This window comes from Oncorhynchus masou, unplaced genomic scaffold, assembly GCF_036934945.1.
Source record: "Oncorhynchus masou masou isolate Uvic2021 unplaced genomic scaffold, UVic_Omas_1.1 unplaced_scaffold_3196, whole genome shotgun sequence".
NCBI classification, from domain to species: domain Eukaryota; kingdom Metazoa; phylum Chordata; class Actinopteri; order Salmoniformes; family Salmonidae; genus Oncorhynchus; species Oncorhynchus masou.
In genome coordinates this window covers 17,501-42,732 of record NW_027009612.1, presented here as the reverse complement: position 1 = coordinate 42,732, position 25,232 = coordinate 17,501, and the positions used below count along the sequence as shown (strand labels likewise).

Below are 25,232 nucleotides of genomic sequence, written 5' to 3'. Positions count from 1 at the left end.
ACAGTGGTCATTCCTACATTACTCGTTAATCTCTACCAAGGACAGTGGTCATTCCTACATGACTGTGTTCATCTCTACCAAGGACAGTGGTCATTCCTACATTACTGTGTTAATCTCTACCAAGGACAGTGGTCATTCCTACATTACTGTGTTAATCTCTACCAAGGACAGTGGTCATTCCTACATGACTGTGTTAATCTCTACCAAGGACAGTGGTCATTCCTAGATTACTGTGTTAATCTCTACCAAGGACAGTGGTCATTCCTAGATTACTGTGTTAATCTCTACCAAGGACAGTGGTCATTCCTACATTACTGTGTTAATCTCTACCGAGGACAGTGGTCATTCCTACATTACTGTGTTAATCTCTACCAAGGACAGTGGTCATTCCTACATGACTGTGTTCATCTCTACCAAGGACAGTGGTCATTCCTACATGACTGTGATAATCTCTACCAAGGACAGTGGTCATTCCTACATGACTGTGATAATCTCTACCAAGGACAGTGGTCATTCCTACATGACTGTGTTCATCTCTACCAAGGACAGTGGTCATTCCCACATTACTGTGATAATCTCTACCAAGGACAGTGGTCATTCCTACATTACTGTGTTAATCTCTACCAAGGACAGTGGTCACTTATTAATCTACATGACTGTGTTCATCTCTACCAAGGACAGTGGTCATTCCTACATTACTGTGTTAATCTCTACCAAGGACAGTGGTCATTCCTACATGACTGTGATAATCTCTACCAAGGACAGTGGTCATTCCTACATGACTGTGTTCATCTCTACCAAGGACAGTGGTGGTTAATCTCTACCAAGGACAGTGGTCATTCCTACATGACTGTGTTAATCTCTACCAAGGACAGTGGTCATTCCTACATTACTGTGTTAATCTCTACCAAGGACAGTGGTCATTCCTACATTACTGTGTTAATCTCTACCAAGGACAGTGGTCATTCCTACATTACTGTGTTAATCTCTACCAAGGACAGTGGTCATTCCTAGATTACTGTGTTCATCTCTACAGAGGACAGTGGCCATTCCTAGATTACTGTGTTAATCTCTACCAAGGACAGTGGTCATTCTAGATTACTGTGTTAATCTCTACCGAGGACATCAGTCCTACATTACTGTGTTAATCTCCACCAAGGACAGTGGTCATTCCTACATTACTGTGTTAATCTCTACTGAGGACAGTGTTAATCTCTACCGAGGACAGTCGTCTAGATTACTGTGTTAATCTCTACCAAGGACAGTGGTCATTCCTAGATTACTGTGTTAATCTCTACCGAGGACAGTGGTCAGTCCTACATTACTGTGTTAATCTCCACCAAGGACAGTGGTCATTCCTACATTACTGTGTTAATCTCTACTGAGGACAGTGGTCATTCCTAGATTACTGTGTTAATCTCTACCAAGGACAGTGGTCATTCCTACATGACTGTGTTAATCTCTACCGAGGACAGTGGTCATTCCTACATTACTGTGTTAATCTCTACCAAGGACAGTGGTCATTCCTACATTACTGTGTTAATCTCTACCGAGGACAGTGGTCATTCCTAGATTACTGTGTTAATCTCTCAGTGGTCATTCCTAGATTACTGTGTTAATCTCTACCAAGGACAGTGGTCATCTACCAAGGACTAGATTACTGTGTTAATCTCTACCGAGGACAGTGGTCATTCCTAGATTACTGTGTTAATCTCTACCGAGGACAGTGGTCATTCCTAGATTACTGTGTTAATCTCTACCGAGGACAGTGGTCATTCCTAGATTACTGTGTGTGTGTGTATGTATGTGTGTGTGTGTGTGTGTGTGTGTGTGTGTGTGTGTGTGTGTGTGTGTGTGTGTGTGTGTGTGTGTGTGTGTGTGTGTGTGTGTGCGGGTGTGCATGCGTGCATGTGATTGAGCGAGAGAGCTCATCTCTAAACATTGACACAGCAAATATGTCAGTCCCTCTCTGTATGGCTGCTGTGTGTCGTAGCATCAAGGCTGTCTGCACCAGTAGCATCAAGGCTGTCTGCACCAGGCTGCTGTTGTGTGTCGTAGCATCAAGGCTGTCTGCACCAGGCTGCTGTTGTGTGTCGTAGCATCAAGGCTGTCTGCACCAGGCTGCTGTTGTGTGTCGTTGCATCAAGGCTGTCTGCACCAGCTGCTGCTGTGTGTCGTGCATCAAGGCTGTCTGCACCAGGCTGCTGCTGTGTGTCGTAGCATCAAGGCTGTCTGCACCAGGCTGCTGTTGTGTGTCGTAGCATCAAGGCTGTCTGCACCAGGCTGCTGTTGTGTGTCGTAGCATCAAGGCTGTCTGCACCAGGCTGCTGCTGTGTGTCGTAGCATCAAGGCTGTCTGCACCAGGCTGCTGTTGTGTGTCGTAGCATCAAGGCTGTCTGCACCAGGCTGCTGCTGTGTGTCGTAGCATCAAGGCTGTCTGCACCAGGCTGCTGTCGTGCATCAAGGCTGTCTGCACCAGGCTGCTGTTGTGTCGTAGCATCAAGGCTGTCTGCACCAGGCTGCTGTTGTGTGTCGTAGCATCAAGGCTGTCTGCACCAGGCTGCTGTTGTGTGCGTAGCATCAAGGCTGTCTGCACCAGGCTGCTGCTGTGTGTCGTAGCATCAAGGCTGTCTGCACCAGGCTGCTGTTGTGTGTCGTAGCATCAAGGCTGTCTGCACCAGGCTGCTGTTGTGTGTCGTTGCATCAAGGCTGTCTGCACCAGGCTGCTGTTGTGTGTCATAGCATCAAGGCTGTCTGCACCAGGCTGCTGTTGTGTGTCGCAGCATCAAGGCTGTCTGCACCAGGCTGCTGCTGTGTGTCGTAGCATCAAGGCTGTCTGCACCAGGCTGCTGTTGTGTGCACATCAAGGCTGCTGCTGCTGTGTGTCGTAGCATCAAGGCTGTCTGCACCAGGCTGCTGTTGTGCGTAGCATCAGGCTGTCTGCACCAGGCTGCTGCTGTGTGTCGCAGCATCAAGGCTGTCTGCACCAGGCTGCTGCTGTGTGTCGTAGCATCAAGGCTGTCTGCACCAGGCTGCTGTTGTGTGTCGTAGCATCAAGGCTGTCTGCACCAGGCTGCTGCTGTGTGTCGTAGTATCAAGGCTGTCTGCACCAGGCTGCTGCTGTGTGTCGTAGCATCAAGGCTGTCTGCACCAGGCTGCTGCTGTGTGTCGTAGCATCAAGGCTGTCTGCACCAGGCTGCTTAAAGGGCCTCAGGCGCGAGTGGAATAAGAAATGAAAGGAGAGCGAGAAAAAGACCATGAAACTAGAATACAGAACAGAGAAATGTAAAACAGACATGTCTGTGGAGTCCAGACTCTCATAGCGAAGGTCAGGGGCAGAAGTCTTCAGGGAGATTATTACTTGCAGGTTAGAGATGTCAAATTGGGTTTAGCCACCGCCAAAGTACGAAAAATAGTTTACGTTCTCTTTCCATTTCCAACTTATTAAAACTGAAATAAAACATTTGAAATGTCAGCTAAAGGTTTCACTCTCTCACAAATCAATCTAAAGTTTTCACTCTCTCACAAATCAAGAAGAAACTATATCCCAATTCTTTGTTTATATAATATATTATACTATTTTCTCAAATAAACCTCTTGTCCTCGCTCTCATCCCCATCTCACTGCACCTTGTGGATGGACCGTAGATCACTGGCATCCAGTTCTGGCTCTTCAAATCAAATGTTATTTGTCACATGCGCCAAATACACCTCACAGTGAAGCCCTTACTTACAAGCCCTTACTTACAAGCCCTTACTTACAAGCCCTTACTTACAAGCCCTTACTTACAAGCCCTTACTTACAAGCCCTTAAGCAACAATGCATTTTAAGAAAAATAAGTGTTCAGTAAAAAATAGATTAGTAAAAATATATCCTCACGTGTAAAAGTTTTGCATATCCCAAATCCCCATGAGACACCCTCAGAGAGTGGGGTCATGACCAGGGTCTGCCGTTATCAACAGTGACCCTGGAGCAATTAGGGTTAAGTGCCTTGCTGAAGGACACATCAACTGATGTTTCACCTTGTCGGCTCGGGGATTTGAACTAGCAACCTTTCAGTTACTGGTCCAATACTGTAACATGTAGTGCAATAGGATGTCATTTGGGCACAGCCATGGAAAACCAGTATACTTTAGAGGCTCACACATCGCCCTGGGATCTGTTCCTGACTGTGTGACTTAACTTAGACTCAGAATGTCTCCAGGTCAGGAAGAACGTAGGGTCCTACCCATGCACCATGGCTTTAGGTCTGTCAGTAAAGACACAAGTGGTGGCTACTGCTACGGATATATATTTAGTAAGCCAATGCTTCATTAGGAGGCAATCAGGTCAGACAGCTGTAAACCCGGTGGAATGAGTCATTCTGATAAATCAAAATAGCTGGTAAGGGATCAAGGCTGTCTGCACCAGGCTGCATCCCAGAGTCGCCTCTTCACTGTTGACGTTGAGACTGGTGTTTTGCAGGTACTATTTAATGAATCTGCCATCACAGCAGCAATATGTGTGACCTGTTGCCACAAGAATGTTAACAAGTGAAGAACAAACACCATTGTAAATGCAACCCATAGTTATGTTTATTTATTTTCCCTTTGGAACTTTAACTATTTGCACATCATTACAACACTGTATACAGCCATAATATGACATTTGAAATGTATTTTTTCCTTTGGAACTTTTGTAAGTCTAATATTTACTGTACATTTTTTATTGTTGATTTCACTTTGGTTTATAATCCATTTCACACAGAGCGAGAGAGAGAGGCAGAGCGAGAGAGAGAGAGGTAGAGCGAGAGAGGCAGAGCGAGAGAGATAGGCAGAGAGAGAGAGAGGCAGAGCGAGAGAGATAGGCAGAGAGAGAGGCAGAGCGAGAGAGATAGGCAGAGCGAGAGAGAGAGAGGCAGAGCGAGAGAGATAGGCAGAGAGAGAGAGATAGGCAGAGAGAGAGAGATAGGCAGAGAGAGAGAGAGAGGCAGAGAGAGAGAGAGAGGCAGAGAGAGAGAGAGAGGCAGAGAGAGAGAGAGAGGCAGAGAGAGAGGCAGAGCGATAGAGAGAGAGGCAGAGAGATAGAGAGAGGCAGAGAGATAGAGAGGCAGAGGAGAGAGAGAGAGAGAAGAGAGAGAGGCAGAGAGATAGAGAGAGAGGCAGAGAGATAGAGAGAGAGGCAGAGAGATAGAGAGAGAGGCAGAGAGATAGAGAGAGAGGCAGAGAGATAGAGAGAGAGGCAGAGAGATAGAGAGAGAGAGGCAGAGAGATAGAGAGAGAGAGGCAGAGAGAGAGAGAGAGAGGCAGAGAGATAGAGAGAGAGGCAGAGAGATAGAGAGAGAGGCAGAGAGATAGAGAGAGAGGCAGAGAGAGAGAGAGAGAGGCAGAGAGAGAGAGAGGCAGAGAGAGAGAGGCAGAGAGAGAGAGAGGCAGAGAGAGAGAGGCAGAGAGAGAGAGAGGCAGAGAGAGAGAGGCAGAGAGAGGCAGAGAGAGGCAGAGAGAGGAGAGAGAGGCAGAGAGAGAGGCAGAGAGGCAGAGAGAGAGAGAGAGAGAGAGAGAGGCAGGCAGGCAGAGAGAGAGGCAGAGAGAGAGAGGCAGAGAGAGAGAGAGACAGAGGGGCAGAGAGAGAGAGAGAGACAGAGAGAGGCAGAGAGAGAGGCAGAGAGAGAGCGAGAGAGGCAGAGAGAGAGCGAGAGAGGCAGAGAGAGAGCGAGAGAGGCAGAGAGAGAGAGAGAGAGAGGCAGAGAGAGAGAGAGAGAGGCAGAGAGAGAGAGAGAGGCAGAGAGAGAGAGAGAGAGGAGGAGAGAGAGAGAGAGGCAGAGAGAGAGAGAGGCAGAGAGAGAGAGAGGCAGAGAGAGAGAGAGACAGAGAGAGAGGGGCAGAGAGAGAGAGGGGCAGAGAGAGAGAGAGGCAGAGAGAGAGAGAGAGAGTTTGTGCTTGCGCGTGTGTGTCCACGGTAGATGGAAGAACATGCAGTAGTGCTCCAGTGCTGTAACTAGCCCACTTTAGTTGGCCCATTTTCACCCTGTAAGGTGTGTGCATGCATGCTCATAATATGCGTGTGTGCAGTTTTAGCATGTGTGCGTATATGTCTGGAGCGCTTTTGTGCATGTGTGCGCGCGCGTGTGTGTGTGTGTGTGTGTGTGTGTGTGTGTGTGTGTGTTTCAGAACAGCACCATCTGGGTTTGACAGCCTTTCTCTTGTCCATGATTTAATGTATGTTGTCGTGTCTGGATTCAAATGAGATTATCTGGACAGTATCCAGTAGTAGACAGAAAGCAGTTGTGTGTGTGTGTGTGTGTGCACGTGTGTGTGAGCAAACAGATACATTAACATATATCACACACTCGAGTGATGATGTCATCCTGTATGGCTGGCTGGATGACTGATTGGGTTTTAAACTCGCTCTGACACTCCTTTGTTGCTGTGATATAATCACAGAGTAAACCGCTTTTTAAACATTTCTGCATGCCAGTAATATGTTCAAATGTTCATAAATGACCAGCATGGTCGAATGATAATAAGGCAGAACAGTTGAAACTGGAGCAGCAGCACGGTCAGGTGGACTGGGGACAGCAGGGAGTCATCATGTCAGGTAGTCCTGGGGCATGGTCTTAGGGCTCAGGTCATTTGAAACTGGAGCAGCAGCACGGCCAGGTGGACTGGGGACAGCAAGGAGTCATCATGTCAGGTAGTCCTGGGGCATGGTCCTAGGGCTCAGGTCCTCCGAGAGATAGAAAGAAAGAGAGAAGGAGAGAATTAGAGACTGCACAATTAGATTCACACAGGACACCGAATAGGACAGGAGAAGTACTCCAGATATAACAAACTGACCCTAGCCCCCCGACACATAAACTACTGCAGCATAAATACTGGAGGCTGAGACAGGAGGGGTCAGGAGGCACTCTGGCCCCGTCCGAGGACACCCCCGGACAGGGCCAAACAGGAAGGATATAACCCCACCCACTTTGCCAAAGCACAGCCCCCACACCACTAGAGGGATATCTTCAACCACCAACTTACCATCCTGAGACAAGGCTGAGTATAGCCCACAAAGATCTCCCCCATGGCACAACCCAAGAGGGGCGCCAACCCAGACAGGATGACCACATCCAGAAATCACATTCCAGAATGGAAAAATGGTACTATACCAGGGCTGCTAACACTAGCACATACTCCTAAATCATACTATCCCAGGACTGCTAACACTCTGTGTGTGTGTGTGTGTGTGTGTGTGTGTGTGTGTGTGTGTGTGTGTGTGTGTGCATACTCCTCTGTGAGTGTGTTATGTGTATACATGTGTGTGCGTGTGTACGTACACATGCATGGGTGTGTTTTTGCATGGTCATGCATGTATAATAACAGGCAACTCCATTTGAGAATGGTTGGCTAAAATACTGCTTCAGAGAGGCTGTGATAAATTGGGTCAGTATTACAAATGTCCCAGGTATGAGAAAGAGAGAGAGAGATAAAGAGCGAGAGAGAAAGAGCGAGAGAGAGAGAGAAACATCTGGTTTGAAGAAAGAAATAAAGGACAGGAGGGAGGGAAATAAATCTGTGTTTATGGCATGAGTCTTTTACAAGTGAGTATGGTCTCCACAGTGGTCTCCACATTCTGCTCTAATTACTATATTGACCCAGATCCAGTCACGTCAGACCAGTGATTACTGTATTAACTCAGATCCAGTCAGTCAGACCAGTGATTACTGTAAACTCAGATCCAGTCAGACCAGTGATTACTGTATTAACTCAGATCCAGTCAGACCAGTGATTACTGTATTAACTCAGATCCAGTCTGTCAGACCAGTGATTACTGTATTAACTCAGATCCAGTCACGTCAGACCAGTGATTACTGTATTAACTCAGATCCAGTCTGTCAGACCAGTGATTACTGTATTAACTCAGATCCAGTCACGTCAGACCAGTGATTACTGTATTAACTCAGATCCAGTCACGTCAGACCAGTGATTACTGTATTAATCCTCAGAGACCAGTGATTCTGTATTAAGATCCAGAGTCCAGTGATTACTGTAACTCAGATCCAGTCAGACCAGTGATTCACTCAGATCCAGTCAGTCAGACCAGTGATTACTGTATTAACTCAGATCCAGTCAGACCAGATCCAGATCCAGTCGTCAGACCAGTGATTACTGTATTAACTCAGATCCATCAGACCAGTGATTCAGATCCAGTCAGACCAGTGATTACTGTATTAACTCAGATCCAGTCAGACCAGTGATTACTGTTTTAACTCAGATCCAGTCAGTCAGACCAGTGATTACTGTATTAACTCAGATCCAGTCAGACCAGTGATTACTGTATTAACTCAGATCCAGTCAGTCAGACCAGTGATTACTGTATTAACTCAGATCCAGTCAGTTCAGATCAGATCCAGTCAGACCAGTGATTACTGTATTAACTCAGATCCAGTCAGTCAGACCAGTGATTACTGTATTAACTCAGATCCAGTCACGTCAGACCAGTGATTACTGTATTAACTCAGATCCAGTCAGACCAGTGATTACTGTATTAACTCAGATCAGTCAGTCAGACCAGTGATTACTGTATTAACTCAGATCCAGTCAGTCAGTCAGACCAGTGATTACTGTATTAACTCAGATCCAGTCAGACCAGTGATTACTGTATTAACTCAGATCCAGTCACGTCAGACCAGTGATTACTGTATTAACTCAGATCCAGTCAGTCAGACCAGTGATTACTGTATTAACTCAGATCCAGTCAGTCAGACCAGTGATTACTGTATTAACTCAGATCCAGTCAGTCAGTCAGACCAGTGAAAACTGTATTAACTCAGATCCAGTCAGACCAGTGATTACTGTATTAACTCAGATCCAGTCACGTCAGACCAGTGATTACTGTATTAACTCAGATCCAGTCAGTCAGACCAGTGATTACTGTATTAACTCAGATCCAGTCAGACCAGTGATTACTGTATTAACTCAGATCCAGTCACGTCAGACCAGTGATTACTGTATTAACTCAGATCCAGTCAGACCAGTGATTACTGTATTAACTCAGATCCAGTCAGACCAGTGATTACTCAGATCCAGTCAGACCAGTGATTAACTCAGATCCAGTCTGTCAGACCAGTGATTACTGTATTAACTCAGATCCAGTCTGTCAGACCAGTGATTACTGTATTAACTCAGATCCAGTCACGTCAGACCAGTGATTACTGTCTTTCCAGAGTCCTTGTCAATGTTCCCTCAAAACAATTTAGTCACTGAGCAAATCTCAGGTCTGCTGAGCGCAAACTTGAACGTTGTCAAAATTCTGTGCAATTTCCTGTGAACACTGAGGCTGTACCCACTTTAAGTTAGTTTTAACAGTGGTCAAGTAGTCTACTGTGGCTATTTGATCATAATGTAGGCCTACCAGAATGGCCTACCATCAAAAACATTGGAGAAAATGCATTCCAGAACATTTAAACATGGAAATAGCTGTTCTGTTGTTCAGCCTACAGTAGCATCCAATGTGTGGTGTTCAATGTAGGCCTACATTCCATGAGACCTTTGAAAAAAATGCAGGAGTTGACATTAACCTGCTTATCCACTTGTCCTTCAGACAAGGTGGTGACTGAAAATGTTGTTGTGTTGTTTGATGCAAGAAACCACTTTATAAAATAACACATTAAATTCATCATTATTCCCATGCCATTATTACAGAGAATCATAAAAAATTATGCTACCCTCTGCCTATTGGCTACTTAGCTTTTTCAAGCCTGTCTCAAAATACAACACTGCTTGAAGGGACCAATGTATTTTTGACAGGGAGAGTCCCTAAGACGGGAAAGCCAGACTCTTAAGACAAAAAAAGCCCTATACCTGACTCACTTTTCAAATATGTCTAGAAATGCACACATTTTGTGCTCTTGCAAGACGTAATCACTCTCCCATTGCTGACTACAAATGATCTATAACTTGGGTAAGAACTCACAACCTAGCAGGATATAGGATATAGATATAGGATAGGATATGAACAAATGTGCACTCGTTGCTACATGTAGCTCTCGCTTTGATCTCAAAACAAACTCATCTACTCACCACTGCTCATGCTGTAAACACAGTCCAGTTCAAGTGAGTGGCACAGATCCAAATATGGCAATAGTCTATTTGCATATAGGTCCTACTGCAGCTCTGATTGGTTATGGCGCACCGGTCTCTGTAGAGTACAGGCCTAAGTCGTGCCTGTCAGTGTAATAGAATCCTACTCCAATGCATTCTGCCTACAACACAATATTTTGCATAGTTAGTTTTGCATACTACGTCTTGCATAGTTTGTTTTGTTTCGGTATGTTGCATTGAATCCCTAAAGTGGCTAATATTGCTTTCAATCGATCACAATTCCCACAGTAAAGGGAAACGTTGATAGTGTTAACTAACTGGGAAACTAGAAAGTTGAGTTAAATTCAATCTTGTGATTCTCTGCACTGGCTGATATTTACTCTGCTCAGCAGTCCCAGGGAGGGAACATTGGTCCTAGTCTCACAGAGTCTCACTCTATTCACTCTCTCTCCTCCGTCCCAGGTATTGCCTATCTGGGAGGGGGGGCGTGCAGCTCCAAGAGGAAGTGTGTTCTGGCCGTTAGGACAACGGACTCAACCTGGCCTTCACCATAGCCCACGAGCTGGGACACAAGTACGTCTGTCTGTCTAAAGGAGCACTTGTCTATCCTGAGCAAAAGCAGTAAATGGTCAAGTTTTTCCTAGGTAGAGAGCTAGGATCCCCTCCCCCAACCCCAAAAAGTTTCAGCATCTTTTAAAGTGTTTTTGTACTGGATAACTTCACAGTTTGAGGTATCCATGGGCACAACTCAGAAGATGAGAATGTCCCTAGCCATTAAGGCCTTTGCTGAACAGAAGATGTATCTCTCTGTATCCATAGTTAAGATAAAAATACGAGAGCAGTTTTAGAGTTTCATAAATAGATAATTCCATGTCAATGAACCACTATTATCAACATTATTGTGGATTTCTTTTACTAAGTGAAAGTGTAATTACATAGTTTTTGACAGTAGCCATTATAGGCAGTACTGTAAGGTTCTGTTCCCAGGTACTTCAGTCTTTGACTGCCTCCCAAATGGCACCCCATTCCCTATATAGTGCATTAATGTTGACCAGAGCCCTATGAGCCCATTTTGGGATAGGTTGCCATTTGGGATACAGTCTTTCTCTGGTATAATCAGTTGCATTGTTCCTTCTTCTCTAGCCACACAGACTTGAGTTCAGCATCATCATTTCTTCACTCAAGACAGGATAGGGGCACAGCTCCAAGAGGAAGTGTGTTCTGTGTGTGTGTGTGTGTGTGTGTGTGTGTGTGTGTGTGTGTGTGTGTGTGTGTGTATCTCTCTGTAGAGTGTGTGTGTGTGTGTGTGTGTGACAGTAGTGTGTGTGTACTTCAGTCTTTGACTGTGCACATTCCCTCAAGACAGGATAGCACATATGTGTGTGTGTGTGTGTAATGTTGACCAGAGCCCTCATGAGCCCGTCAGTTGTGTGAGTGTGAGCGTGTGTGTGTGAGCGTGTGTGTGTGTGTGTGAGCGTGTGTGTGTGTGTTAGCGTGTGTGTGTGTGTGAGCGTGTGTGTGTATTACTCGAATAAAGCACTCATTGATAGAGCGGTGACAGGGAGCCAACACCAAAATGCCAGAGTATATTAGCGTTAGCAACAGCTTTGTGGCTTTGCCAGGCCCAGAAGGATTTATCACACTTTTCATCAGGCAGTATATCTGGGCAGCCATGCTGAGGGTGCAAGGACCCCTTGTTTAATGTCTGAGAGAGGTAATGAACTGGCATGGAGCACGCCCCACTGGTGCCCAAATAAACACATACACACCCAAGCTGCATGCACAAACAGGAGACACACACACATGCCTGCATGCACATACACACACACACACACACACACACACACACACACACACACACACACACACACACACACACACACACACACACACACACACACACACACACACGTAAGCATTATAAAAATGCAGACACAGAGGTGCACAAGACATTCACCCCCCCCCCCCCCACACACACACACACACACACACAGGCATTATAAAAATACAGACACAGAGGTGCACATGACATTCACACACACACACACACACACACACACACACACACACACACACACACACACACACACACACGCACAAGAGAGGCGAAGAGAGGTAACGAGCTGGCCTGAAGCACACACACTCTCACACACAACCACAGTCATGCATGTGCACAAACACACACACACACACACACATACACTGTACCTTGACAAGGCTCCATTGTCCAGAGTGTGTGAAACACATATTAATTAGCGAGAATTGGGTTTAAGTGCCCCACTCTGTATTTTCACATAAAAGATTATAAGCTCAGGTTGGCATGATGACTGTGTGTGTGTGTGTGTGTGTGTGTGCTGCTATCATGTTCCTGTCCTTGACATTGTTCCAATTCTTCAGTGTTGCATCTTTCCTTCTTTTCTACCTGGTAATCTGATCCAAACCACTATATGATGTCTTATTACACTGCACTGCTGTTTCCAGTCCAGTTTGGTCTTATCAGTGACCATGCACTTAGTCAACAAACTTCAGCTAATGATTTTGGTAATTTAATACTGCAGTGGGCTAAATCAGGGTCACACAGAGTGTTTCTGGGTAGTCTTTGAAACAAAAGTATCAGATATAGAGTTGAAATATATAAGTTTGCATCTCAATGTTACACTTTATATACGTCACAGACGACTGAAATATAACAAAACCGTTTCATATAGAAACACCGGATTTTCTACTTAAAAAAAAACATATTTATGAATAATGAAATTATTAAAAATATGAATAACATTCCACCCATGAGGCCACAAGAGGCGATTTGGTCATAAACTACAGGAAAGGGCTACAAAAAAACCTAAAGTTGTAAAAAACTGAAGTACCACTTTAAGGAAGGTAGGAAGAGAATATATTAATAATAATATAAATTCAACAATCAAGGCAACAGTAAAACAAGGGTGAGAAACAGGATACATGATGATTTATGTTGGTCACGGTTGTTTTGCTTTCAAACCTTTCACATGTGATTCATTATGAATACATTGTTTTATAAAGACAGATCTAACCTGAGAAATACATCTACAACCATTATGTCAGAGTATGAGTATGTAGAACTGAAAATGTGCTGTTTCAAATCCTCAATGAATTAGCCATGAAATCTATACTTTTACTGGGTTTAAGTGTGTACTGTGTACTCACCTTCCTTTTACTATGTAGTTGCTTTGTATTCACTGTTACACAGTAGCTCTTCCAGATGGTCGCATCCTCACAGAGCCAGTGGATATTGATTTGCTCGTCTCTGTTACTTCTCTTCATGTGAGTCGGTGATGGAGGTGCATTCTTATCAAGCACTTATCACTCCTAGTGGAAATCAATGTCCAATACACAGCCCTTGAAGAATTGATTCAATTTGTTGTTTGTCTGTATCACTCTGGGGCGGATTCCTGGACAAAGATGAGGCCAAGAGCTGGACTAAAAAGAAAACTCATTGGATCATTTCAATTGAAAATGCTTTTTAGTCTCAGAAGTCGAAGAAGCGGTACATCTGTTCTATTTCTATGCTTCCCGTTTTTTAAGTTTCATTTTTGCATCTTTTACTTTAGATTTTGTACACCAGCTTCAAACAGGTGAAAATACAATATTTTTGGTAATGGAAATATATATTTCACAGCAGTTTAGGTGGTACAACGATTCTCTACACTATACCCACTTGAGAATTTTAGCAACCAGGAAATTGCGGAGGATTTCTGCATAGTACACCTTTAAAACCTTTGACCAAAAAACACTTAGCTTTTTAATCTCCAAAACTTTATACAGTTCACTCCTGGGTCAACCAATTGTGGTATTTTTTTGTTTTGTGTAACGTTTTAAAAATGTATTGTGTGCATAATGTTGCTGCTACTGTCTCTTATCACCGAACATAACTTCTGTACATCAGAAAAGCGATTACTCACCGCGGACTGGGAGAAACTTTTTCCTTTAACGAGTCCGATGAGAAGGATGTACCTTGGCAGCTTGGGGATTTGAACATGAAACCTTTTGGTTACTAGTCCAATGCTCTAACCACTAGGCTACCCTGCCACCCAACATGTGCAACCAGGGGGAAGAAAATACTAGACCACCTTTACTCCACACACAGAGATGCATACAAAACTCTTCCCCGCCCTCCATTTGGCAAATCTGACAATAATTCTATCCTCCTGATTCCTGCTTTTAAGCAAAAACTAAAGCAGGAAGTACCAGTGACTTGCTCAATACGGAAGTGCTCAGGTGATGCAGATGCTATACTACAGGACTTTTTTGCTAGCACAGACTGGAATATGTTCCGGGATTCTTCCAATGGCATTGAGGAGTACACCACCTCAGTCATAGGCTTCATCAATAAGTGCATCGATGATGTCGTTCCCACAGTGACTGTACGTACACATCCCAACCAGAAGCCACGGATTACAGACAACATCCGCATCGAGCTAAAGGCTAGAGCTGCCGTTTCCACGGAGCGGTGGACGAATCCGGAAGCTTATAAGAAATCCCGCTATGCCCTCAGACGAACCATCAAACAAGCAAAGCGTCAATGCAGGATTAAGATTGAATCCTACTACACCGGCTCTGACACTCGTCGGATGTGGCAGGGCTTGAAAACTATTACGGACTACAAAAGGAAACCCAGACGCGAGCCGCCCAGTGACGCGAGCCTACCAGCCGAGCTAAATGCCTTTTATGCTCGCTCGAGGCAAGCAACGCTGAAGCATGCACAAGAGCACCAGCTGTTCTGGATGACTGTGTGATAACGCACTCGGTAGCCGATGTGAACAAAACCTTGAGACAGGTCAACATTAAAAAAGCCACTGGGCCAGTCGGATGACCAGGACATCACTAAGCTAAGGACTCTGGGACAAAACACCTCCCTCTGCAACTGGATCCTGGACTTCCTGATGGGCCACACCCAGGTGATAAGAGTAAGCAACATCGCGTCTGCCACACTGATCCTTAGGGATAGGCATCCCGTTAGCGTGACACCAGTCGACAACATCCGGTGAAATTGGAGGGCGCGCAATTCAAATAAATAATTGTAATTTTAAAAAAACATTCATGAACATACAAGTATCTTATATAGTTTAAAAGCTTAGATTCTTGTTAATCTAACTGCGTTGTCCGATTTACAATAGGCTTTACAGCGAAAGCAGACTGCGATTGTTCGAGGACGGCGCCCCACATCAACATATTTTTCAACCAGCACAGGCTTCATAAAATTACAAATAGCGATTCAATAAATCACTTAGTTTTGAAAATCTTATTCTGTTTGCAATCCCAAGGCTCCCAGCTACAACATGAATGGTTGTTTTGTTAGATACAATTCTTCTTTATATCCCAAAAATTCTGTTTAATTGGCGCCATCGATTTCAGTGATCCAATCATTCAACATGCAGACAAAGGAGTCCAAAAAGCTACATCTAAATTTTGTTCAAAGAAGTCAAACTACGTTTCTATTAAATCCTCAGGTATCCTAAAATGTAAATAAACTATAATATTTCATACGGTAAGAAGTACGTTCAATAGAAAAGTTAAATTAGTAAGCACGCATCCTCTTCATCGCTCGCCAACAGACTGATTTTGAACAGGGAGTCTTTGTACAAAAATTCATAATTCTTGCTTGTTTTTGAAGAAACAAGCCTGAAACATTGAACAAAGACTGTTGACATCTAGTGGAAGCCATAGGAATTGCAATCTGGGAGCTGGAATTACATAGAAGCCATAGCTTTCCATTATAAGATCCTGGGAGCTCAACAAGACAATGTCTGGTTGTTTTTTCCTTGGAATTTTGCCTCCCATATCAACTGTGTTATAGTCTCAGACATTATTTTAACATTTCTAGAAACTGCAAAGTGTTTTCTATCCAATGCTACCAATTTTTGCATATCCTGGCTTCTGGACCTGAGTAACAGGCAGTTTACTTTGGAAACATCAGTCAGGCGGAAATTCAGGACAATAGACCCTAGCTCTAAGAAGAGCCTGTATTGCCTATTCATCCACGACTGCGTGGCCAAACATGACTCCAACACCATCATTAAGTTTTCTGACGACACAACAGTGGTAGGCCTGATCACCGACAATGATGAGACGGCCTATATGGAGGAGGTCAGAGAACTGGCAGTGTGGTGCCAGGACAACAACCTCTCCCTCAATGTGAGCAAGACAAAGGAGCTGATCGTGGACTACAGGAAAAGGCGGGCTGAACAGGCCCCCATTAACATTGACTGGGCTGTAATGGAGTGGGTCGAGAGTTTCAAGTTCTTTGGTGTCCACATCACCAACAAACTATCATGGTCCAAACATACCACGACAGTCGTGAAGAGGGCACGACAACACCTTTTCCCCCTCAGGAGACTGAAAAGATTTGGCATGGGTCCCCAGATCCCCAAAAGGTTCTACAGCTGCACCATCGAGAGTATCCTGACCGGTTGCATCACTGCCTGGTATGGCAACTGCTCGGCATCTGACCGTACGATGCTACAGATGGTAGTGCGAACGGCCCAGTACATCACTGGGGCAAAGCTTCCTGCCATCCAGGACCTATGTAATAGGCGGTGTCAGAGGAAAGCCCATATAATTTTCAGAGACTCCAGTCACCCAAATTATAGACTGTTTTCTCTGCTACCACACGGCAAGCGGTGCCGGAGCGCCAAGTCAAGGACCAAAAGGCTCCTCAACAGCTTCTACCCCCAAGCCATTAGACTGCTGAACAATTCATAAAAATCGCCACCGGACAATTTACATTGACCCCTCCCCCCTTTTGAACACTGCTGCTACTCGCTGTTTGTTTGTTACCTATACATAGTCACTTCGTCCCCACCTACATGCACAGATTACCTCAACTAGCCTGTACCCCCGCACACTGACTCGGGACCTGTGTCCCTGTATAGAGCCTCGTTATTCTTATTGTGTTACTTTTTATTTTATCCTACTTGGTAAATATTTTCTTCTTCTTGAACTGCACTGTTGGTTAAGGGCTTGTAAGTAAGCATTTCACGGTAGTCTACACTTGTTGTGTTCAGTTTTGTGCTTAATGAACACAACCCTCATGTGTTTGCTTTCCCTGTTGTAAATGTGTGCACTAAACCAGAGCCTACAGAGATCTGGAGAAAGACAAAATGATCATATTTGGGACTGGCCAATTGCACTGCACTCCAACCCAGTTTGCGGTTCTCCAGTGTGGTGCTTTGTGTAACGTTTCCCTTAGGAACAGATCTTGGATCCCCCAATTAACCTTAACCATTAGTGGGGAAAATGCTAAACTGTATCCAGCAGCAGCAAAGTTTGAGTAGCAGGACAGACCCAGACCACCTGTGGTCATCTGGGTTTTAGTGTGGCTGATCTCTTATTGGTGTTGCAGAGGAAATGGAGGAGTATGGCTCTCAATATGTAATTGTATATAGTTTAATTAAAGCCAGGAACAACGGCTGTGCATTGGGAGTCCAGTCATTCCACTCAATGGTTTTTGTTAGTTTCTGAGGCGCCACTGGGATTTCAGGCCGGGTTGTTGTTTTTCATTTGCAAAATGTAGGTCACCACTTTAGAGGAAACACACGCACACACACACACGCACACACACACACACACACACACACATGCAGACACGCGCACGCACGCACGCACGCACGCACACACACACACACACACACACACACACACACACACACACACACACACACACACACACATGCACGCACACAGATCCTTACTGTGGTATAGCTGTACACTAGATATTCTTTCCTGTTGAAGTTTCCTCGAGGCCCTGACCTTAGCCAATGAATATGTAACAGGTGTGTTAGGATGGGCTGCAGTTGTGTAGAGAAATGTGTACATGTTCAAAGTATGTTATACTGTCTGTTGCAATAGTGTATGTTGTGCAACAATTTGTAAGTCGCAGTTCTGGATAAGAGCATGTTCTGCTAAATGACTTAAATGTAAATGTAAATGTGTGTCTAGCTATGTGTTGCAGAGATACAAAGGGAAAGGGGGATACCTAGTCAGTTGTACAAATGAAATTTGTCTTCGGCATTTAAAGGTGTGTATGTGTGTACACGTTGTACTATACTTGTGAGTATCAAAAGTCCTCAAGAATACTAAACCAACAAAAAACTCAGAGAAGTGAGATCATTTTTCCGGTCTTCACTTGTAAAAAGCCAATTCTTTGCCTTAGGGGTTAGGTTTAAGCTTAGTTTTAAGAGGGTTTCTGTTTGTTCTGGTGCCAAACGTTGGGCCTATTGCAACTTTCTATTCTGTCTGTATATAGCAAGTCAGTCTGGAGAATATGGGAAAACATTGGGAGGGTATTCGCCTGAGGGATCCATGAAATCAAATCAAATGTTATTGGTTGCATACACATATTTATGGAGCTTGTTTCGTATAGTATCCACAGATTGTGAGCTAAAGATGAAAACCTTTCCTACGAGCATTATTATATTATTTATTGACTAACTATGGCTTTCCAAATCGCCCAACACTGCTATTTGTAAGGTTAATTTTAAGTGCATGTTGTGATTTTTTAACCATTCCTGAACTTGTGACCAGAAACAAGTGACATGGGGGCATTACCAGAGTAAATTATCTATTAATTCTCTCTCTTCGCAGACAAAATCGACAGAGCTGAGATTGTTGTATGCCCATATATATAGCATTATGTTGGTGGCAAGAATTTTATATAATCATTTAAATTTAAAAGCTCTAAGTGTTGAATCAAGTATAGTTTTTTGTACCAGTTCATAAACCATGTGTCATGGAATTGGTACATCAAAAATCTCTTCCCATTTATTTTGCAACCTGTATGGCGCAGCTGTCAACATTTTTGTCCTCAAATGGAACTGGTATATTTGTCTATTTATGCAGTTCCTTTCAGCCAGTTTGTATCTTTAATATATGGGAGGCAAACAAGTTCCCTACCGTCTCCCTTTTCCACTTGCCTCCTCCATTTTTGTGGTAGTAAGTTTGGATTGAGCAGATATTCCCATATATTTTCAATAGCTAAATATGTGACATAACTCCACCGTTTCTATTCATAATATCATTAATAAATATAATACCATTTAAAAGAAAATCTATAAAGAATGTTTTTTTATTAATCAGTATATTTGAGTTTAACCATAACATTTGTCTTGAGGATAAAGCTGAAATTGAAACCAGCTTTGTATGGCTTGTTTAAGAAAGGGCAAGACTTTAAACAAAATTTAATTTTCAATTAGTCGGAAATGAGAAGTTGTGATCTGTATAAAAACAAAAAGGCCATTTTTGAATAAAGGATGAGTCTTTCTTAATAATCTACTGGAGAACCATTTTGGGTTTAAGTATCATTTTTGTATTAGTGAAGCTTTTAGTGAGAGGTTTAAAGCTTTAATATTTAATCATTTTTGCCCCCAAACTCATAGTCATTGTATAAATAGGCACATTTAATTTAGTCTGGCTTAGCATTCCAAATATAATTACATATTTTTTGTTCATATGATTTAAAAAACGAGTCATCTGGAGTAGGCAGTGCCATTAGTAAGTAAGTAAGTTAAATGTGAAACGACCAAAGAGTTAATCAGTGTGATTTTCCATAAATTGACAAGTATGTTTGTAGTGTGTTTGTTTCAGTTGTGTGGAGGTGTTGGTTGAGGCGTGTCAAGAAGGTGTAACTGGTTTCTCCTATATTAGGGTTAGGGGTTAGGGAAAATATGATTTTAAATGTGAATCAATTGTAAGATATACATGTGTGTGTGTGTGTGTGTGTGTGTGTGTGTGTGTGTGTGTGTGTGTGTGTGTGTGTGTGTGTGTGTGTGTGTGTGTGTGTGCCTGGGAGACATGAGCATATTCCAGTAGTGTATGAGTAAATAATGGTGTGTGTGTCTATATGGTATTTAAGGGTGTGTGTGTGTGTCGAAATGGTATCTAAGGGTGTGTGTGTGTGTGTGTCTATATGGTATTTAAGGGTGTGTGTGTGTGTGTTTATATGGTATTTAAGGGTGTGTGTGTGTGTCTATATGGTATTTAAGGGTGTGTGTGTGTCTATATGGTATTTAAGGGTGTGTGTGTGTCTATATGGTATTTAAGGGTGTGTGTGTGTCTATATGGTATTTAAGGGTGTGTGTGTGTCTATATGGTATTTAAGGGTGTGTGTGTGTGTCTATGGTATTTAAGGGTGTGTCTATATGGTATTTAAGGGTGTGTCTATACGGTATTTAAGGGTGTGTCTATATGGTATTTAAGGGTGTGTGTGTGTGTGTGTCTATATGGTATTTAAGGGTGTGTCTATATGGTATTTAAGGGTGTGTCTATATGGTATTTAAGGGTGTGTGTGTGTCTATGGTATTTAAGGGTGTGTGTGTGTCTATGGTATTTAAGGGTGTGTCTATATGGTATTTAAGGGTGTGTCTATATGGTATTTAAGGGTGTGTCTATATGGTATTTAAGGGTGTGTCTATATGGTATTTAAGGGTGTGTCTATGGTATTTAAGGGTGTGTGTGTGTATGTTTATATGGTATTTAAGGGTGTGTGTGTGTATGTTTATATGGTATTTAAGGGTGTGTGTGTGTATGTTTATATGGTATTTAAGGGTGTGTGTGTGTATGTTTATATGGTATTTAAGGGTGTGTGTGTGTATGTTTATATGGTATTTAAGGGTGTGTGTGTGTGTATGTTACGAATCCCTTTTAGCCCAACAGTCTAGGGGGGGTGGTAATGAGACCCGTAACATAACTCATGCAAATTATAATTGTGACAAAGTAAAAGTGAGAACAAAATAACCAGGACAACTGAAATCTACCGTCAAACTCAAGGTTTATTTGAAAACACACAGTAATGGGGGGAGCAGGAAAAGGGGCTGAGCTGGACCCAAGGAAAGAAACAATAAGTATTCAAAAACCCCCTAAGCTAGACTAGCCTACTTTAACAACAGCTAACTAACCAAAAATACAGTGGGTGGTCCGCCCAGTTCTAACTAGTGTATTTAGCAAAGTCTACCTACGGGTAGTGTATGCCCATGGGCGACTTGTCTTGGTTCCCCCTTTTCCCACCAGCAAACAAACACAAACACCATAACCAAAACAATACTCACAGGTGATGACAAAGTGCTATGGAGGTGCTCAAACAAAAGAGAGAGGTTAATACACAACGAGAGAGTGAACCACAGAGACCTACAGACATGGCATTAACAGAGAGATTGAGCTCTAGAGCAAACTACTGACAAGGTTTTAAACCAAGGGAAAGGAACTGTGATTGGGTAGGAAACAGGAGGAGGTGTGTCTTCTGATTGATGATTGATTGTTGACTGATTGGGGAGTGATGATTTTCACCTGTGAGGGAGAAGGAGATCAAACACAGGATACACACACACACACACACACACACACACACACACACACACACACACACACACACACACACACACACACACACACACACACACACACACAGGATACCTGTATCCGTAACAGTGTATATATGGTATTTAAGGGTGTGTGTGTGGTGTGTGGATATATGGTATATAATGGTGGGTGTCTATATGGTATGTAATGGTGTCAGTTTCTCTATTATGTAATGGTGTGTGTTTCTCTATATGGTGTGTAATGGTGTGTGTGTGATTTTCTCTCCAGCATGGGGATGAGCCATGATGACGACCATGCTACCTGTACAGGCCACTCCCACATCATGTCTGGCGAATGGGTGAAGGGCCGTAACCCCAGCGACCTATCATGGTCCCCCTGCAGCCGTGACGACCTGGAGAAGTTCCTCAAGTGAGACACACACACACAAACACACACACTTACTCACACACACACTCTCTAGGTTACTAAGTGGAGCATAGCAATATTATGAGAGTGGAAAATGTGCCTCAGTTCACTGGCCTAAAGGGTCCAGTTTTCCACTTTCAGATTGGACACACACACACACACACACACACACACACACACACACACACACACACACACTACACTCACTGATACACACACACACACACACACATACACTCACTGATACACACATACACACACACACTCACTGATACACACTCACACTCACTCACACACACACACTCACTGATACACACACACACTCACTGATACACACTCTCACTCACACACCCACCCACACACAGTCACACTCATACATACACACAATCATTGTACAATATATCCCTCCGCCCAACTCACACACTTCCTTGAATAAATGACCTCTAGTTTCCTTCCAGCCATTATTTTATTGACTTTGACAAGGTCTTCGTAACCAGTCACTCACAGTGATTGAACTGACTGTGTTCCAGCCCTGACCGCTGTCAGCCAGTTTAATCAAGTTGAATGGCGTCTCCTACTCAGTGCATTCATCACAACTCTACGAGATGGCATCGGCTTTCATCTATGGGCTGCTGTTGCCAAGAAGCTATTACCATAGCGATGGCTTGATTTATATTGCAAACAATGGATCTGATTGACTGTGACTGGAGCATGGACTAGAAATGTAGTTTATTGGCTGTCTGGCGCTCTGAAATCAGTCCCTTGACATTGGATCATTATTATATGTAACAGAAGTGTTAATGTTCACACTGTTAGTGCTGGGGTGGAACAAAAGCCTGTACAGTTTCCCATCCCCTTTTAGCAGACCTGTGTGGTGAAAGGTGAAAGTTGAGGTTCAGCCAAAATAACCTTTTCCCATGCACACTGTAGGCATCAATATAACATTTAAGGATTTCTCTTTTCCTATACCACAATGTTATCAAAGCCACATATTCCCGAGTCAAGGCACAGACAGCCTCCTTGCTGGATCCATAGTGTATGTTCTTCTAGGGTTGTGTCCCAAATGGCACCCTATTCCCTATATAGTGCACTACTTTTGACAAGGACCCATAGGGTAAAGTGTTTTGGTCTATGTTTTCTGGATTATGTATGGTAGTGTGGATGTGTTTAACTATTCTTGTGGAGAGCAGAAGTCCCCACAAGTAGAGTAAACTAGCACAAATTTTACCAACTGGGGACATTTTGTTGGTCCCCACGAAGTAATATGCTATTTCTAGAAGGTTTAGTGTGAGGGTTAGAATTACGTTAAGGGTTAGGGTTAGGAGCTAGGGTTGGATTTAAGGTTAGGGTTAGAATTACGTTAAGGGTTAGGGTTAGGAGCTAGGGTTAGATTTAGGGTTAGGGTTAGAATTACGTTAAGGGTTAGGGTTAGGAGCTAGGGTTAGATTTAGGGTTAGGGTTAGGGGCTAGAGTTAGATTTAGGGTTAGGGTTAGGAGCTAGGGTTAGATTTAGGGTTAAGGTTAGGAGCTAAGGTTAGATTTAGGGTTAGGAGCTAAGGTTAGGGTTAAGGTTAGAGTAAGGGTTAGGGTTAGGTTTAGGGTTGGGGTTAGGGTTAGGGAAAATAGGATTTTGAATGGGACTGAATTGTGTGTCCCCACAAGGTTAGTTGTGTGTTTGTGTTTCTGTGTGTGTGCACGTGTGCGTGTTTGTGTGTACTCTGCTGGATACATTCTCTGCTGTGTGTTCTCTATGTATCTCTAAGATAAAGGCTCTCTGGTGAATCCCAGGGCTTTGTGCTCTACAGAGACAGATACTGGTCAGAAACACAGAGGACCATCATACAAGACTACATTACAATACTACATTACAATGCTAACCAGGGTTGGGGTCATCATCTAGTCAGTGTGTAACTTAATAATCCATCCAACTACAGTCTATCCCTGCTAGGACATACTGTCAACTTTGCTCTTTATATGTCCTTTTGTTTGTGTGTGTGTGTGTGTGTGTGTGTGTGTGTGTGTGTGTGTGTGTGTGTGTGTGTGTGTGTGTGTGTGTGTGTGTGACAGGTCCAAAGCCAGCAGCTGTCTGCTCCACACAGACCCCAGAAGCCGCTACAAGGTCCGCCTGCCACCCAAGCTGCCAGGCATGCACTACAGTGCAGACGAACAGTGTCAGATCCTCTTTGGAACCAACGCCACCTTCTGCAATGACATGGAGGTACACACACATGTGCGTATGCACACACACACACACACACACACACACACACACACACACACACACACACACACACACACACACACACACACACACACACACACACACACACACACCACACCCACGGATCTATTGACAGTAGCTGTGTAGTAGTTGTGTTTAGAGCTAGTGTAGTGTGGACTCTATCAAATCAAATCAGATTGTATTGGTGGCAAACACAGATCAGGGCCATGATGTAATGAAGGTGTGGTGCCTGTGGGTCATGATGAGCAGAGATGATAGGTTGTGAAAGATACTGTCAGTCTACTGTGATGTAATACTGTTCCTCCTCTGGGCTGTTCTCCTCTTTCCTGCTATCTGCCTAACTGATTTACCAACTCACACACTCCTCTTTGATCTCTCCTCCTCCTTCTCCTTCCCTCTCTATCCCGGGGCATCCTCCCGGTGCTTGCTTTTAAAGGTTGCTAGGGAAACCTGGCCAAAATATCTGTCCAGAGTGACAGGTGCTGACAGTCCAGTTTGGTTTCACACACCAGGTTCATCATCACACGCTGCAGTGTTTCCTCTACATTAAATATTTCACATTTCAGGTTTAGGTGGAACCACCCCAACAAAATGATATGCCAAGTTGCCAAACACCAATACTGCAAGTTATTTCAGTTTAGATTTGAACACAGTCTGGTTTCCCAAATGTTTGCTGTCCCTCTCCCAGTCCACCATTCATCACAGGGCAGACTATAAGTGCAGAGCTTCTGACCACTGTTTCCACTACCGGCCCAGCCAGAGCCTGGTAAGAGGGTTTAATGGCAGCTTTCACATCCTGCCAAGACGCATGTCCGTCGTCTAGACTTCCTGATCCTTCAGAGACCCAGAGGAGACATGCACGCATGTACACACACACACACACACACACACACACACACACACACACATAGACACACACACACACACACACACACACACACACACACACACACACACACACACACACACACACACACACACAGACATAGACATAGACACACACACACACACACACACACACACACACACACACACACACACACACACACACACACACACACACACACACACACACACACACACACACACACACACACACACAGGTATATCTTACAATTGATTCACATTTGGGTGTCAGAACAGAGACAGATAGTTCTCCAGCAGGGTCA

The 25,232-nt window shown here is 43.8% G+C and overlaps 1 protein-coding gene across 1 annotated transcript in view; it reads left to right on the top strand.

The window, feature by feature from the left end:
* Positions 1-10,599: 10,599 nt before the first annotated feature.
* Positions 10,600-25,232, top strand: part of LOC135534246 (A disintegrin and metalloproteinase with thrombospondin motifs 17-like) — a 24,903-nt gene continuing 10,270 nt past the window's right edge. Inside the window, exons 1-3 of the mRNA XM_064961330.1 lie at positions 10,600-10,640; positions 21,684-21,824; positions 23,889-24,039. Coding sequence (XP_064817402.1) covers positions 21,685-21,824; positions 23,889-24,039 — 291 coding nt within the window. The 5' untranslated portion in view covers positions 10,600-10,640; position 21,684. The remainder of the gene's footprint in view (positions 10,641-21,683; positions 21,825-23,888; positions 24,040-25,232) is intronic.